Source organism: Callorhinus ursinus, unplaced genomic scaffold (genome assembly GCF_003265705.2).
Source record: "Callorhinus ursinus isolate GAN/ISIS: 27379988/994484 unplaced genomic scaffold, GSC_fseal_2.0 scaffold20, whole genome shotgun sequence".
NCBI lineage: Eukaryota > Metazoa > Chordata > Mammalia > Carnivora > Otariidae > Callorhinus > Callorhinus ursinus.
In genome coordinates this window covers 662,922-680,623 of record NW_027397082.1, presented here as the reverse complement: position 1 = coordinate 680,623, position 17,702 = coordinate 662,922, and the positions used below count along the sequence as shown (strand labels likewise).

At 39.5% G+C, this 17,702-nt stretch overlaps 1 protein-coding gene across 12 annotated transcripts in view; it reads right to left on the bottom strand.

Moving 5' to 3' along the window:
* Nucleotides 1–17,702, bottom strand: part of ATE1 (arginyltransferase 1) — a 182,461-nt gene that overhangs the window by 39,485 nt on the left and 125,274 nt on the right. For all 12 annotated transcript variants that reach the window (XM_073904082.1, XM_073904083.1, XM_073904086.1 and 9 more), the window contains one exon: nucleotides 10,275–10,395. In XM_073904082.1, the coding sequence (XP_073760183.1) occupies nucleotides 10,275–10,395 (121 nt within the window). The remainder of the gene's footprint in view (nucleotides 1–10,274; nucleotides 10,396–17,702) is intronic.

Sequence of the window (17,702 nt, the reverse complement as noted above, 5' to 3'; positions counted from 1 at the left end):
TTCGGTTCCTTTCTAACTGAATTCAGATGCCACTACCATATTTCAACCATTTCCTTGTCCTTTCATGGCAACAGCCTGACAACAAGAAAACTGTCTGCCTTCTCTAGGCCGCTGGAGAAACATCCCATCTACACAATCACCCTCGCTGATTTTTTTTAAGTTTTATTTAAGTAATCTCTACCGCCCCCACCCCCCCACCATGGGACTCAAACTCACGACCCTGAGATCAAGAAGCACATGCTCTTCCAACAGAGCCAGCCCGGCACCCCTCACCCTCACTGATTTTGACAAGGACTGGCAATCGGCTCTGTCTCCCGTTATCCTGCCACCAACCCCGTCACTAGTATCTACTTTAGATGCAAAACAAAAGGCATCGGATGAGAAGGCGTTCAACCTGCTGCCCCCATCTATTTATCTTCACTTGCACTGAGCCTTTCCTCACCCTCTCCTACAACAGACAAAGGGGCCTTACTATCTAAGGCTCATCTTCCCATCTGTGTGCTTGATTTTTCTTGTGCTTCATGCCAGAGACCCTGATATATTGATTTCCACCCCTCTTCTGTTATCCCTAATCTCTCTCTGCCCTAACTCCCTTTCAAAATGCTCAAGTCTCTCTCAGTTTTGAAGGCCTTCTGTCATCAGATTTACCTTTCTGACTAGTGTCTTCAAAATTCAAATTTGATTATGTCACCTTCTTAACTTGTACTTTGTTGCTTTTTTTCAAGATTTTATTTATTTACTTGAGGGAGAGAGAGACAGACAGAGAGAGAAGGGGCAGGGAGACAGGCAGAAGAGGGAGAAGTAGACTCCCTGCTGAGTGGGGAGCCCAATGCGGGGCGTGATCCGGGGACCCTGCGATCATGACCTGAGCCAAAGGCAGACGCTTAACCGACTGAGCCACCCAGGCGCCCCTTCTACTCAGTTTTTAAGCCTTGACACTATTTCATTCTCCCCTGAGCCAAGACAGTTCTTGCTGAGATCCTCCAAAGGTGCTTCTCAAGCCCTGTCAGCAGAATCAGATGCTGCTACTGCCCCCTACCTCTTGAATATGCTTCCTGTAACTTCTATGACCCTCCACTCTCTTGGCTCCTCCTGACCTCTCTGGTCTCTAATGGGGCTTTTCTTCATCTGCTCAGTTATTCCATGGGGGGGAGGGGGCGGTTCCTCAGGGTTCCCGCCTCGGACCACTGCTCTTCACTGCAAACAACCGCACTCCCTCGTGAGGCTCCTGTGCACACGCCAGTGCCTCCTTCCCAGGTCCTTCATCAGTGTCAGGTCTGTATGGCCAGCTGCCTCTGCGACACCACTGCTCATGTCTCCAAACACCTGCAACTGAGCATGTCCAAGCTGCACTCACCAGTCCTCTCCTTCTCCCCCAAATCAGCTCCTCCTTCCATGTTCCTCATTTCAGAAATGAAGAGTCAACATTAACTCTGTTCGTGTCAGAATCTAAACAACTCTCTTCCTTCACCCTACAATTAACTGGCCAGTTCTGTGTACCCCAGCTCCTGAATATCCTTAGCATCTGTTCACTCCCGTCCCAGTCCCAATTGTTACCACCCTAGTCCAGGCCACCATCATCCCTGCTTAGAGTACCATATGCAAAACCCTCATTAGTCTTCCTACCGCCAGTCTTAACTGAGTCCTGGTCATTCTCCACATGTGCAGTAGAAATGACAGAACTGCTGATGTCACTCTGGTACTTTTTAAAACCCTTTCCTGGCCTTCCAGTGTTTTCAAGAGAAACATCGGTAGTCCTTATAATGATTAGCAAAGTTCTTCACTAGCCAGCTGCATCTCCCCCATCTAGACCAGCACACCGGCCCCCAAACTCTAGCTGTGCTTCCTGCGCCCTTCTGAATATGCTCTTGCATTCCCCGAAGTTCTTGCATTCCCTCCCTTTACAAATTCTAACAGATCACTTCATCTGAGAAGCATTCCCTGCCCTCCCACACCCTGTCCAAAACTGGGCTGAGCACCCTCCATGTGGACTAACTGCATCTTCTATCTCCTCCAATCGGCTCTGTCTCCCGTTGTGAGAGCCGATGCACAGGAGGCTACAATTCACTAAACTGCTGGGGAACTGTCTGCATCCTCCACTAAGCTCCTGGAGGGCTGGGATGAGTAATTTACATCTCCATCATAAAGCATAATACTGGCTGGATAAATACTTGAATGAATGATTTTATGAATTCTTCATATTTTTTCTTCTAATTCTTGGCCGGCTCCTCCAACTATTTCAAATTGAACTAGCTTATTTTTTTTCCCCTAAAGTCCACTACTTTCTCATGTTTGTGGTCCTTACTCTATCTGCCCCAATGCAACAGACATGGTCAGCTGACACTAGGGACATGCCATCTCAGTACTTCTTCTACATTAGACACTGCTTGGACATTGCCACTTATCCCCCAGGCCCTATCTGTGACTCACGCCATGACTACAGTGCACGGGTTCTATGAAGGGTAGATGGGCAAGGTCTGTCTTGCTTCCTCCCTTTCAGATGCAGCAGCCTGATCTCCACTTGGACAAGTGCAAATGCAAAATGCAGAGACATTAACACCCAGTGAGACCGTCATCAGCCAGGGGACAGTGAAAGCCAGGGGACACATACGTCTTCCTGTCCTTCAGGCAGCCAATTCTGAGACATCCCTGACGGTTTCTCAAGGGACTGAACTCCAGTCACTGCAGTGCTGGTCTGTACCGTGCACATATACCATTGTTATCTTTTCCTCTTTCCTTCCCTAGTTCACTCTCTCCAGTCCCCATTCCTGCTCCCGGGAATGCAAGCCCATGTTTCAGGATCTGCTGCTGGAGGGAAAGCAGGCTAAGTGTCTCTTCGCATCAGAATTTTGACTCTTGTTTTCTTATTTTGATAGGGGCTTTCCTATTTTCAGACAAATTTCATTTTAATATCAGTGAACACTCGGCAGAAGCATAAACAAGTCAAGTCTTCCATAAATGATGTCTATTTCAAATGAATGGCAGCTAGGAAATTACATTTCTTACAAGAAAAGGAATTCTACCCCAGTTTCCACGTTTATATTAAAAACATTTTGCTAGCATCATATAAAAGAACACTTATAAAATAAAGAGATCTTCTCATACCTTCATTTTATAGCTTGCTTATTTTTCTGCTGAGAGACTGAATATTAACAGATAGAAAAGAGAATCTAAACAGTTTAAAAATACCTTTCAGACAAAGGCAGAGACTTCATTCTTATATTGAAGCTGGGTGTGAATGATATAAGAAACCTCTGGATTGTTATGTTTGTCTTTGGGTCAGTTCCTCCAATAGATAGTAGACACTGTATTATGACTAGCAAATGATGCAGGTTCCAAAATACAGCAAAATATAGCACCAAGTATCCTTCAAGATTTTTTTTCAATTAAGCTAATGATTCATGTTCTGTTACTAGAGAGGCACAAGTTGTTAAATCAAGAATATTTACTGGTAATTCACAAGGTAGGAAAACATTCAATTAATTGCACATTATTTAGGGCTGATGATAAGCTTGATTGACATTCTGGGATATGATCTTTTGCCCCTTCTTTCCTCATTTAATCTTTAATCATTCCATCAATTGTCAGAGATCATTCAATTTATTGGCTAAGCAAAGATTATAAATTCTCTACTTTTATCACATCAAATTTTTATATTTTTAAAATTTGTTTAAAATCAGAATGTGCAGAAATCATCAATGCTTAAAGAATTTCAATGCTCTTTGGGTAGTAATAAATTTTACTTTCATTACAATAAAGTATCCCTGTGAAGGAGTTACATGTCTTCTCAAAAATCTGTAAGGTACCTAGTTCAGAGTATTAAAAGAATTCTATTGTTATCATATATCAATGACAGTAATCTTATTTTTATAAAAAAACATGTGAAATCCATGCCTTCCAGCTCCGATACATAAGTATATACTCTATTTATAATATATTTAATGCCTAGAATTAAGATGCCACAAAGCTTCCTAACAAATAAAAACAAGTCTTTTAAATACTCTGTAGTTGCTCCAGGTATTATGGTGCAGACTGAACCACACCTCCTCTATGTTAAGATTCACATTTTTACACATTCTGACATTTCTGAAACCTAGACGCATCTTACAACTGATGGAGTCATAGTCTAATTAGCAACATTTTCCCTTAGTAGTACATCAAATAAAGGACTTAAAATTGATGATGGCTCACGTTCAACAGGACATCATCATTCATCCAGCACTGAGACAACAGATATGGGCTTTATTTTTGTTCTTTACCTGATATTTTGGACAACCTCTTCATTATATAGAAAAATGTCAGTTTTTTATTCAAACAAACAAACAAAGCAGCACTGCAAGATGCCACACAGTAGAGACAGGCTGAACGAGCATTTTATAGACATGTTCTGAAGCATCATGATTGTTTCCAGCTTGCTGGACGGAATGATTTCAAAATGATTATTATTTATTACAGGATTAATTAAATTAAAAACTGGGTGATCATAAAAGGGAATTATTTACTTAAAAAATTTATTCCATAAGAAAACAGAAGGGGATCAGAGAAATATTTCCTGAACAGCTAAATGGAAACCTCAAGTCTGCTTCAAACTTTTTCAGAACTATTTCAGTCTGCCTCCGGCGAGGGCTCTGGCAATTTTCAGTCATTGGCTCACTGCTCATGCATGTCTTTCTGAGCAAAGACTGGCTGGTAGAAATTTGTGAAGCAGTATTTTTAAAATTTCTCTCATGTAAGACTGGCTCTAAGATACTCAAAAATGAGAACAGTAGTTGCAACTGTTGAAGTTTACCTCAGTAAGTCCGTTGCACATTTTTCAGTAGAAAATGCAAATACTAAAATGTCATACTACTTCAGTGGTATTCACAAATACCATAGGAAAGCCTTGTTTCTTGCTCCTTACCGTCCTCATGAAAATACCATGTCAACTAGGGAAACGGAGTTTCTAATTTTTACAACAGGAGAGGAGTCCTATCAGTGCAGTGTATGTAGTGTAGCTTCGTATTAGTGCTACACTAACACCTGGATAAGAAAGTGCTACACTAACACCTGAAAAACAGGTTAAGTGGGAAAAGACAGAAATAACATAATGAAGTCATATTTTCATGTGGATAGAGAGTAAACTGAAAAATTAGAAGACCGTAACTTTTGGGGCGCCTGGGTGGCTCAGTTGGTTAAGCATCTGCCTTGGGCTCAGGTCGTGATCCCAGGGTCCTGGGATCAAGCCTTGCACCGGGCTCCCTGCTCAGCGGGAAGCCTGCTTCTCCCTCTGCCTGCCGCTTCCCCTGCCTGTGCTCTCTCTGACAAATAAAATCTTAAAAAAAAAAAAAAAAAAAAAGACTGTAACTTTTTATATTTTCCACATCAAAACACATCTCCAGAGTCACCAAATATAAAAGCCACTTTTCCAAAGACAATGGTTCTTTCTCCACCTGGCTACACATCCCAGGACCACCATCTTTACTGGCAACAAAGAATGTATGTTTCCTAAGTATCCAACAATCACTATCAAAGTAGGTAGGTCAACCTCAAAGCCAGCTTAATTCTATACCTATAATAAAGAAAGACACTGTCCACTTATAATTATAAGTTACCACTGCAGCACATTTTTAGGGGCCCTTGGAAGTTCTGGTAAATCTGTCTTCTCATTATGTATTATTTCCCAGTGATCAGGGTGACCCTGTGGCTAAGGTATGCCCTTTTGAGGGACCATGAACACAGTATTCAGGAAGTGATACCAGGCTTGGAGAAACCAGGTGAGCAAATATAGGTCAGAGCTCTTTCTGAACCTGATTATTTCACACACGGTCAGAGTGGGACTTGCTTTTTCCATGGGCATATGTGACAGAGACTACAAAAGTATAGAAAAATTCCAGGGAACCATGCCGGCAAGAAAGAAGAATGGAGTAAAGAGACAAATGAAACAACATAAAATAACAGACTAGAGCCTTGGAACTTCAGGGGTTCAAACCAGAAGAAAGCTCCTTACACTTGGATTTTCATTAACTGGCTGGGAAGAGGTAAAATGTCCTAGAAATTCTCTAACCTGGGCAAATGCATAAAGCACTAAGATAAAATTAGATGCCATTATTTTTATGGTAAATTTAAATTCAATAACCTTACTAATATTATGACTTAAACAAATTAGAAAATTTCTTACAAACATTTCAAAGTATGTACAGAAAAGGGAGTGAAATCTAGACTAATCTGTGGTAAAAATGACTATATAGCTGTAATTACCAGTAGAGACAGAATAAAGACCATTCTAGTTAGCTCCTTTGAAGTCAATACTAAAAATAGCTACTTATAAAAATGAGAGAGCAATATTTGAACTAAAATTATTTTAAATCTCTGATTAAAAACAAGTATTTTTCCCAATAAATGATATCTGAGGGGGTCAGTGCCGAAAAATTCCATCACGTTCTGAGGATCAACTGAGGTCACCCAGGAGAAACCACAGGATGATACTTGAAAATAATATATGCTCGGTGAAGTTGTCGTTTGTTATAAATCTGGAAGCAAAAGGATTTTACTACCAACAATAGTACAGCACCTGCACAACATTAAGAGTCAAATCAAATCATAATTTATCGTGGTTCTAAAACCAACTCCAAAACACCTGGTTTACTCTGTCAATGCCGTCTGTAAATATCTGTGTTGGACACAGCCTATCGCCCAATTACTGGCATTTATCTGCTGAAACCCCAGATCAGTGGTCAAGTAGTTTTTTCCCTTACTAAAAGGAAGAAGCAACACAGAGCATTCAGTAAAAACAAAAACAAAAGTGTGAAGGATGACTCCTGCTCTGTTTTTTAAAAAAATGTACACAGAGGTATGCAGAGAAAAAAAGATCAGATGGAGAGCATAAAAACACTGACAGTGATTACTGCTGTATAGAGAGATGGGAGGGTCATTTCAATTTCTTCTTACCAGCGGTTTTATTGCATTTGGATAAATCTACTACTATTCGCAGTAAACATTTTTAAAAGATAATTTAAAACAAGAAAAGCAAAATGTAACTGTGATGAAGAATTTTTGAATTCTATACATATCCAACTATCAATTTAATAAGCAATCTAACAGATTTTTACTTAAAAATCAAGTGAGAACCCTCTAAAATCCTTTCTTTAGAGTCAGCAGAGGTCCTGAATTCAAAAACAAAAGACCGATTCGTGAACAAAGGGACGTCTTTAGAATTTTTCAGGTGGCTTGTTTGTCAGCCCCTCCCTCCCCCCCCCCCCCACCATACAGTAAAGCAGTAAATACAACAGGTTTTTATCATTCTGCAGACTTCCTAGTTAAGTAAATAACCATATAACCCAAACCTCCAAAATGTGGGAGGTGGGGGAGGGGGAGGTCAAGGGCAGGGAGGAATAGGGTTTCCAGAGGCTTACATCAATTCAGGATAGAGGGAAATGTAATTTTTCTTACAAGTGGCCCCCATGCACCTTGTAGCCAAGCTTTGTTTTAGAGGGACCTGTGGTGATCAGTTGTGCCTTCTGTAGAGCAATTTAACTACTGAAAAGCTGGGAGAAGAAACAAGATTTAGTGGGGGAAAAAAAGCGCCATGCCGACTAACAATGGTGTCCATATTAAGCTCTGTATTTTGTCTGAGTCAGAGTTTGGGTCACGTAAGAGTAAAACTGGCCCAAGAGAAGAGAACAGTTTCTCACAGATTGCCATTTAAATCTCAAATGACCATGTTTCACAGCATGCTCAATACACTCCAGCATGTAACTGCATTTTAATTTCCTAAAACCACAGGATAGAAGTCTGATTTCAAATAGTGTCTGGACTGTGATATTCAATACTGATAAAACTGTATGGGGGTGTTCTCTTGAAAGTTGCAAAGATTCAGCATATGGAAAAGGATCTTCCTTTTCTTTGAAGCACTGTTCTTGGAGAAATTTACTCCTCTGACTTTTGTAAATGAATTCTAAACAATGAATATTAAGAGCTAAAGCTTGTGCCGTAAGAAAAGTAATTTAATAGATTAAAGGAGGAGAGCATACTACATACTCTTCACTCACCACGGTCACACCATCGAAACGAGACTTCAAATTTTGCCATGAAATGCTCATTTATACTTACTTTCGAAAATAAATTTAGAACCTATTAACATGAATGAATCTCTACTTGAATGTCCATTCAGTGCATGGAAAGTATTCAGTTACCTTTTCAACTTTATAGAACAGGGAAAGCCTGTGATGGCCTTATTTTCCAGGTATTATATAAAAGAAGGAAACTTTAAAACAGATCAGAAAAGAAAGAAAAAGGGGAAGGTGAAACTGTGTCTTAAGTTTGGGAGTCAGAAACCAATTCATGATCATTTTATTTAGTTGGAAGGAACTTACAAATTTCTGTATATGAACATGAAATAATACAGTGAAGATGGTTAGCAGTTTTCACCGTAAGGGAATGGCTCTGAGCCACCCTGGAGAAAATTTGCTAGAAGGGGAAAAAAATCTTTTTTGAAGGGACAGTGGATTAAGTATCTGCTTTCCTCTAAACTACTTATTATTGCTTTTCCTTTTGAGCCTGACTCAAACACTAGTTGACAAATTCAATAGGTCTGTTTTTAAGCAACACATCTGTTTGATCAGTCAGGTGTAATTTCACTTAGAAACAAAGAATGGAATCCTGATTAACAACTGAAGGTGCAAGACCTATAAAACCATGGTTTGCTCTATGAACCCAAATACCTAGGAAATCTGGGGGTGACCCTGGGGTGCCTGGCCTAGGAGTCAGGTGGATTCCAAGGCCAATCTTCATCAGATTTTAAGCTATCATCATGTGTAAGAAGTGCCCCCTCTTGATTTCATAACAGCTTTTCAAGGAGATACCAAAATACAATGGAACACGAACCAATTTTTTTGTAAGAAAAAGCCTGACTGGGGGGGGGGGGCGGAATGCACATCTTAGAACAGAAGAAATTACTGCATTTCTTTTCTTGTCCCTTTTGTCTTCCTATTTGATTTTTCCATTTACTCCCTTCCCCTCCCCTGGTCTTTCCACTTCTCTTTTCTGATTTTTTTCCAAGCTTAGACCATAGATGACTAGATAAAAAATATTTTATTCTTAATGGTGCATCAGGCATCTCCTCTGGTGGGCTGGGAGGAGTCAGAACTCAGTGAAGCACACAGAGGAACACCCAGGAACTTCAGTCTGAGGAAAAACACGCAGGGGAACTTGATGCAACCCATCACGAGAGCATCACAACTCACAGGTGATGAACAAAGCCTCAGCAGAACGCAGGCAGGGTGAGGAGGGCTGTGTAGAGGGAGACTGCTGTAAACTGAGGGGGGTCTAGACAAAAGGGAGGTGAGTAGAACTGCCCATTTTTTTGGAGACAAGAATCAGACCAAATAAAGGCAGATGCGACGAAAGCCTGTGGCACAGGATACGGGATCCAGGGGGCTACTCTGCCTAGCAACCACCAACTCAGCAGTAATACAGGACTATTCTCAGCATGTTTGTCTTACTTTAATCCTCATTACAGCTCAAGAAGGTAGGTTCTATCATTATCTTAATTTTGAAGGCCAGGAAGATGATGAAACTGCCTAAGGGCCACAATTTACAGGCCGATGATGGAGCCAGGATGCAAATGCAGGAAGTCTGACCCCGGGGCTATACTTTTAGTGTCTGTGCCTACTACTAGTGCACAGAGTATCCAAATGGGGAACACTAAGGAGATCAAATACGGCTAGGGCTCTACTGCGTAGGAGGTGGAAGAAGGGACAAAAAAGGAGAAGCACCAGAGATGTATGAAGAAAGTCAACAAAGTATTGTCTCACACAGACACACACGAAGAATAAGAAAGCATTTTCACAAAACCCATCCCAGCCTGTTGGCCCTCAGGAAACCATTCCACAACTTTATTTAGTCCAACTGGTCAGTATTTCTATCTTCTTTACCTTAGCTAAACAATCTAGTGAGCAATTTTTTTTATGCACTGTGATAGTTGTAAAAAGAAATGGAAAGTGGTATCAGCCCTTAAAGCATATAACAATAGTAATAGAAGAAGATGGGTTAGTAGGGAGCAGAAGCACAGGAGGTTTCTGCATTTATTTCCCAAAGTGAGAGTGCTGTATGCATGCACACGTTATCATCCTGTCACACGCTGACACACACACACACAAACACACACACACACACACACACACACTCATGCACATTCTACAATAGATAAAAAGCTACCTATGAAGAGCCAAAAACCACATACATGGAACCTAAAAACACTGTCAACGATTTCTGGCAGAGCTCTGCTCTGAACATACCTGCTTCTGGGTCCTGGTTGAAACGGCAGTACTTGGAGTTATCAAGCGAAGACAGGCACTGCTCAATGGGCACCCAAACATACGTCTCAGGACACAACAAATCAGAAGGTCTATACTGACCCTAAAGAGAAGTGAAGGAAAATAAAAAAACCAAAAACACAGGCATTACAAACACAGTAACTTCCTGGTTACAAGGCTCCAGAGTTCTAGGAAAGGTTTTAATCACCAGTTTAAACAAAGTCAACCAGAAACAGCTTTCTTGTAAATACTAAGCGACTCTAGGAAATGCTTCCCCATCCCAAGAATGCACACTTGATTCAAAAGCTCTCTAAAAGTAATGCATCACTACTTGTGATGCCTGTATTGATCTGGAAGATTCGGGTTTCTACTTTCTTTTTGAAGAAATATTTAATATATGATTTTTGCTGAGCTGACTGCAGAGAATACCCAGTTTTGAAATCAAAGTGAAATATCTTTCCACGTATGACAGCATCACAATTTACATCTGGAGCAAACTTCTTTTCCAAAATGGAATTTCAGGATGTTTTCATTTGTGGACTCAGTTGATAATACTCATTCCATGATGATGTATTAAAAAGTACTGTTTTGTCCAGAAACTTTCATGAACACTCTAAACTGGTAAATGTAAATTAAAAGAAGTTTAAAAATCATTACAGAAATTTTAGGTAAACTTCTATGATAATAATCCTCTCAAATTTCTTCAAAAATGCCATTTAGCAAAAATGATTTATATATTTATAACCCAATTATGTACTCCAAATCTAAAACGAAGACTACACACTAGATGCTGAAGAAAAAAATCATTTGCCTACAGGTAATCTGGTAGACAATCAACAGGGGATGGCACAAATTACGGGAAATCATTCAGTGAAAATTTTCAGAAGCATCAAAGTTAATTAAAATTCCAAATATCTCTTCTTTAAATTTCTGAAATTCAAAATTCATTATGGAGGTTAAAATCCAGTAGTATTTTCCAACTCTCTTTAGTACAACCCATAGTAAGAAGTACACTTTACATCACCACCTAGCAAACATATATGCAAATAAAGAACCAGAAACAAACCTGTTACACAGAATGCTTCCCCGTGTTATGTAATCTTTTGCTTCCTATCCTACTCCATTTCAGTTTTCAATGATGCTCTTGAACCATAAATACTGCTTTTACAAACAGCAAGTGGGTCACAACCTCAGAGTTTGAAAAACACGTTCCAGCACAAAACCCTCTACCAAGAGTACTGCTGTTAGAGACCCAGCACTGTTACATACCTTTTGATCAGACAGGCCCTTTAACCTGCTGCTTTGTGCAGGTCACTGTATGAAGCCTCACTCAGATATACAAGGAACACCACACCCTCCCAGCACTCGGAGCATCCAGAAGGCCACAAGTGAACGGCGGAGAGCATAACTAAAGAAAGCGTATGTGAACCAGCTCCTGCCGGAGGGGCTGGGAGACAGGTCAAGGGGGATGAGGAGTTTTACCGGGGATTTAACAGATGACTGGAGTTAAGTCTAGGGCAGGATGAAAAGGAATGAGAATAATCTAGATGAAGGGAACAAGATAAACGAGGACACAGAGTGGGGCCTGGTATGAGATCACCCCGAGGAACAGGAAATAGGGTACTGCAGAAATGGAAAGAAGGTTGGGATAGATTCCGTGAGGCCTCAAAATCCATGTTTCGGGCTATATTCTAGATGAAATGGGAATGCTTGCTGGCTAAGACAGAGAGCATGACCGGAGGGAGACTAGAACTCGGGTGCCTGACCCTGACCTGCCCAGACCGTTCATGGCATTGCTGACGCCTGGCGACCCTGGAGCAGGAAAGGCCATCCATGAGGGGCAGCTCCAGGTGGTCCACGTACTCATCCAACATGAAAATTCCTAACATAGGATTCTTTAGAGATGAATTCATAATTAGTAGGTGCAATAAAGCCCGATATTCAATGATATCTATCTTATCAAAAGCAATGTCATTCTATCCATTAATTCAGAAATTGTTTTACTGGTGGGAAGTGGCAGCATGATGTGCTGCTGACCCTGTTGACAAATGTGAAAAACCAGCAGTCTAAAGCGATGGGTCTAAATCTTCTTTATTTTTGTTTTGGGTTATAGAGCATTTGGAAATCTGCTGAGGGGAAAAAAGCTAAGCATTAAAGCTGAAGATATAAAACTTCTACAGAGAAAAAAAGGAGTAAATTTTCTTCACCCTGGAGTATAAAAATATTTATTAGTGCACAAAAAAGCATTAACCATAACAAAAAAAAACAACAAACAACTGATGAACTGGACTTCATGAAAATTATATACTGTACTCAAAAAACTCTTAAGAAAATAAATAGGCAAGCCAAAGACTATGAGAAAATATTAACAAAACATATACTGGAAAACAGATTTGTATCCAAAACACATAAAAAAAACTTAACAACTCAAGTATAAAAAAATCCATTTTTAAAAAAAAGGCACCAAGTATAGATGAATGCCTAATAAGCACCTGAAAATATATTCAGCATCAGTTACCAGAAATGCCAATTAAAACCGTAACATATCACTGAACGCCCACCAGAATGGCTAACATTAAAAAGACCGAGTAACAAGTTCTGGCAAGGATTTGGACTATGTAGAACATGGATACTGCAGGTTTAAAATGGTTATAACCATTTGGGAAAATATATTCTTGGACATTTATCATTTGTGAATAATGTCTAGGATAAATTCCTTGAATTGAAATTGATGCATGTCAGGGTTTTTATGTTTTATAGCACAAAACTATTTTCCATAGAAGTTGTGCCATTTTACATTTCCATTAGCAACATATGGACACAAGTGTTCATTTCCCCACATCCTTACCAACACAGTGTACAATCGAAACTTTCAATCTCTGCCAATCTGAGAAATGGCATTTCATTGTGGTTTTAATTTGCATCACAAAGCTTTCCATATGTTTAAAGCAATTTGTATTTCCTCTCCCATAATGTTGGCCCACTCTGTTGTTAGATTTCCGACCTTACTATTTGAAAAACTTTATGTATTAAGGAAATTCATCCTTAGTTTGCAAAATATGTTTTACTTTTCTAGTTTATGGGACTTTTGACTATGCCATTTTCTTTCACCAGGTGGAAATCTGGTAAGTGGTCAAACTCATCATTTTTAAAAATGGTGTCTGAGGTTTTGCAATGTAATTTTTAAAAGTCACTATCACTCAAATATTATAAAAACATTCATGTTTTTTTCCTAGTACTTTTATGGTTTCATAATTTTACATTTACACTTATGCTCCATCTGGAATTTATTTTGGTGTAAGGTATAAGAAAAGGATCTAACCTAATATCTTTCAGATGTTTACCAAGTGGCCTCAATATCATTTTAGGACTGTGGTTTCCCCCACTGATTTAAATGTCTTTCTGATAACTTACTAAATTTCCATATACATTTAGATCTCTTTCAGCACTTTCTATTTATTTTGATATACTGACCTGTTTATTCATGTGCCAGTGCCACACGGTTTTAACTATTAAAGCTTGATATTATATTTTAATATCTAGTTGATCTAACCATCCCACCATCATTGCTCTTCATTTGCAGAATTTTCTGGCTCTTCCAGCTTAATTTTTCTAAAATTCTGTACTTGGGGGTTATCTGGCTGGCTCAGTTAGTATGCAACTTTGATCTCAGGGCTGTGAGTTCAAGCCCCAGGATGGGTACAGAGATTACGTAAATAAAATCTTAAAAAATAAAATAAAATTCTGTACTTAATACAAAAATGCTACCATTATGAACAAGGAAACGGTAATAAAAATGTTATGGTATATTTTGTCTATTGTGATGGCAGGACATAAAAGCAGAGAATCCCAAAAACGTTAGTAAAAAGAAAATATACGTATCATCTTAAGTTAAAAAAAAACAAACCCAAAACATACAAATGACACCATTTTCGAATTTAAGGTAGAACTGAATGATGACTGGCTAAGTTCAAATGTTGGGGGGGCGGGGCAGCGGGAGGCACTCAGGCATCACCTTAGAAGTCTTTAAAGGTGGGCGCCTGGGTGGCTCAGTTGTTAAGCGTCTGCCTTTGGCTGAGGTCATGATCCCAGGGTCCTGGGATCGAGCCCCACATCGGGCTCCCTGCTCAGTGGGAGGCCTGCTTCTCCCTCTCCCACTCCCCCTGCTTGTGTTCCTGCTCTCGCTGTGTCTCTCTCTGTCAAATAAATAAAATCTTAAAAAAAAAAAAGAAGTCTTTAAAGGTTAAAACAGACAAATTCCATGCAGCTATGCAGATTCATACACAGACACCTGCACCCAGTGCCTGGATTTAACAATGACGTTGACATTCAAAAATATTGTCAATGAACACGAAATGAATCTTTACTATGCAGACGCTAGCTGCTGAGAATTAAACGATGAACAAATAAATGCATGCCTCTAGATAACTCAAAATCTACTGGCAGTAACAGACTTGGACAAAGATGAAATGAACATGAGAACACAGCAAGGGGGCGCTCCTGGGGGGCTCAGTCGGTTAAACGTCCAACTCCTGATTTCAGCTCAGGGCATGATCTCAGGGTCATGACATCAAGCCCCGCACTGGGCTCATGTGCTGGGTGTGGAGCCTGCTTGAGATTCTCTCTCCCTCTACCCCTCCCCTTCCTCCCTCCCTCAGTCCCTCTCTTTGAAAAACAAGAAAAAAGAAAAAGAATGTAGCAAGTATAATTGTGTAGTGGTTCAAAGTTCCTAAATTTTCACAACATTCTTTTTAGGTAGTACTTGTTCATAATAGTGGGTCAGAGATTTTCTTTCTGACTCTTTAAGTACACTTCATTTATTTCACTGAAAAGTCACAAATGTATACATGTTATCTTCTGCTCATCAACCAAAATCAAGTTCTGAAGATTAGGTTAAAACATTTTCTCCAAACTACAGGCTAATCTCAGTGCTTCATTTCAAATATTCTCTCAAACCACCAAAGAATACAAAGGGTTTTATGAAATAAAACCACTCTGAAATGTTATGCTTTCTAACATTTCTAACATTAGCTGGTTGAGCGTTAAGAGACCAAAGTGCTTACAACTCAATTTAAAGTTGCCACCACACAAATGAAAAACACAGGGGCTTGAAATCTACCCTGCCTTTGCAGCCAATATAAGAAAATGAGAAATGTCTGTGTTAAGAATGTAATTACTTAAGGATTTGGACATACTTTCCCATAGTCAGAAGAAAAAATATTTAATCAACCTCTAAGTACATTCATTCATACTGGAACAATGAGATAAAAGCAGATTAATTCTTTCTTTGTAAATAAGAAAATCAGAGTTACCAGATTTCTCAAGTACTCAAAATTTTGAAAATGTAATTGGTCTGACAGGGCTTATCTCACAATTTTTTGAGCATTCTTGCAACTGGATCTACAATTTTACAAGATGAGCTCGACTCACCACACACCATCGCAAAACCACCACCCAACAAGGACAGCACCAAATGAAATGCTACTAAGCAAAGGCACCTATTTCAAGGGGGGGCTCTGGGGGAGAATGATGCAGTTCAAGATTAAGAAGCTTGGGAAAGGTAAAAGTGATCTTCTAAAAAGCCTAAAATTAGAAGAGGGAATGCCTATTCCTCATTATTAATTACATGTTTCTGGGAAGGGATAACCACTCCATTCAAAGTCCTCAAAGGGAAGTAAGTTCAGCAACCTCTGTGATCTACAGCTTCACCAACTGTTTTAAGTTCTTTAGCTATTTACAAACTGTTCTGGACTGGAAAACAAGAGGAAAAACAAAAAACAAGCTAAGTGACTCTATATTTTCAGTTGTCAAGGAAGAGTGAATGTTTTGCTCAGAGTGCTCAGCAGTATTCAGTATTCAATTCAATGATTTTATTCCTGATTTCATTCTGTTTAAAGAAAACCACTTAGACTACTTGTAAAACCCAAATTATACTTACACCCCCAAGAAAAAAGAGAAAAAATTAAAATATGGTCATATTTCCGTCAACTTGACTAGGTTGTCATAGACTGAAATTCAAGGAAATTCCAAAGTTAAATCTAAAGCAGTAGGGGAAAAAAACTAGCTAGATACATTTCCTGCTCTATTTCTATAAAAATAACTGCTTCTTCTGGAAGAGGAGATCATACAACTTTGGTTTTTGGTCAATGGAATGAACAGGCATTCCTTTCACTTGCATGCTTTAGACCATAATTTGAAGAACATTATCATATTGATCTAATTTTCTACCCTTTAAAAGCATCACAAAATAAACTGTATGGAGATTAGCTTACTTTAGCAAAAAATATTAATCAAACTTCAACCTAAAAATTAATTCATTTTGATAACCAGATGTTAAAAACATGGTTGCTTTCATTTCTTACCAAATAAAAGTGACACAGGTATATAAAGTGCATATAAAATGGGGTAAGTATCTGGAAAAATTTGATTTCACAATCATTAACAATTTCAGCAAGGATACTTTAAAACAGATCAACATGGGCGCCTGGGTGGCTCAGTCGGTTGAGCGACTGCCTTCGGCTCAGGTCATGATCCTGGAGTCCCGGGATCGAGTCCCGCATCGGGCTCCCTGCTCGGCAGGGAGACTGTTTCTCCCTCTGACCCTCTTCCCTCTCGTGCTCTCTGTCTCCCATTCTCTCTCTCAGATAAATAAATAAAATCTTTAAAAAAAAATAAAATAAAATAGATCAACATTCTTTACTTCTCATGAAAACACAGCCAACAACACTAAGAGTCTTTCCCTTAAGTTAAGGTATAACTAGTTAGAATCCTGGATCTTTGAAGGCAAAAGCAACATTAAGTAGATGGAGGAAGGGCAAAATATGGTTCTAGCAAGCCCCCCAGAATCAGTCTTTTTTTGTAATTTTTTTTGAGATGCAATTCACATACCATAAAATTCACCTTTTTAAAGTGTACAATTCCATTGTGTTTAGTATATTTTGCAAGGTTACCTTATCAACAGGACTACCTAATTCCAAAACATTTTTATCATTCTAAAACAAAAAAGCCCTGTACCCATTAGTAGTCACCTCCCATGCCCTCTCCCCGCAAGCCCCTGACAACCATTACATCTACTGGCAATCCGTTTTAAAATGGAGTATTTGTTTACTTCCTATTAGCGGCAGAGTAAAACCCAAAGCCACAACACAGCCTACAAGGCCCTAGTGACGTGGCCCATGTTACCTTTCTAGCTTGTCTTCTAGGACTTTTTCCCTCCTCCCTTCTTCCACCCTGGCCACACTGGCTTCCTTGTTGCTCCTGGAACACATCAAGCCTGCTCCCCCCTCAGGGCTTCTGTTTTCTCCTGGTCTTACAGATATTCCCGTGACTGCCAGCCACTTTAAGTTTTTGCATAAATGTCACCTCAACAAAGCCCACCTATCCCACTACTATTTTTCTTCCATAGGACTT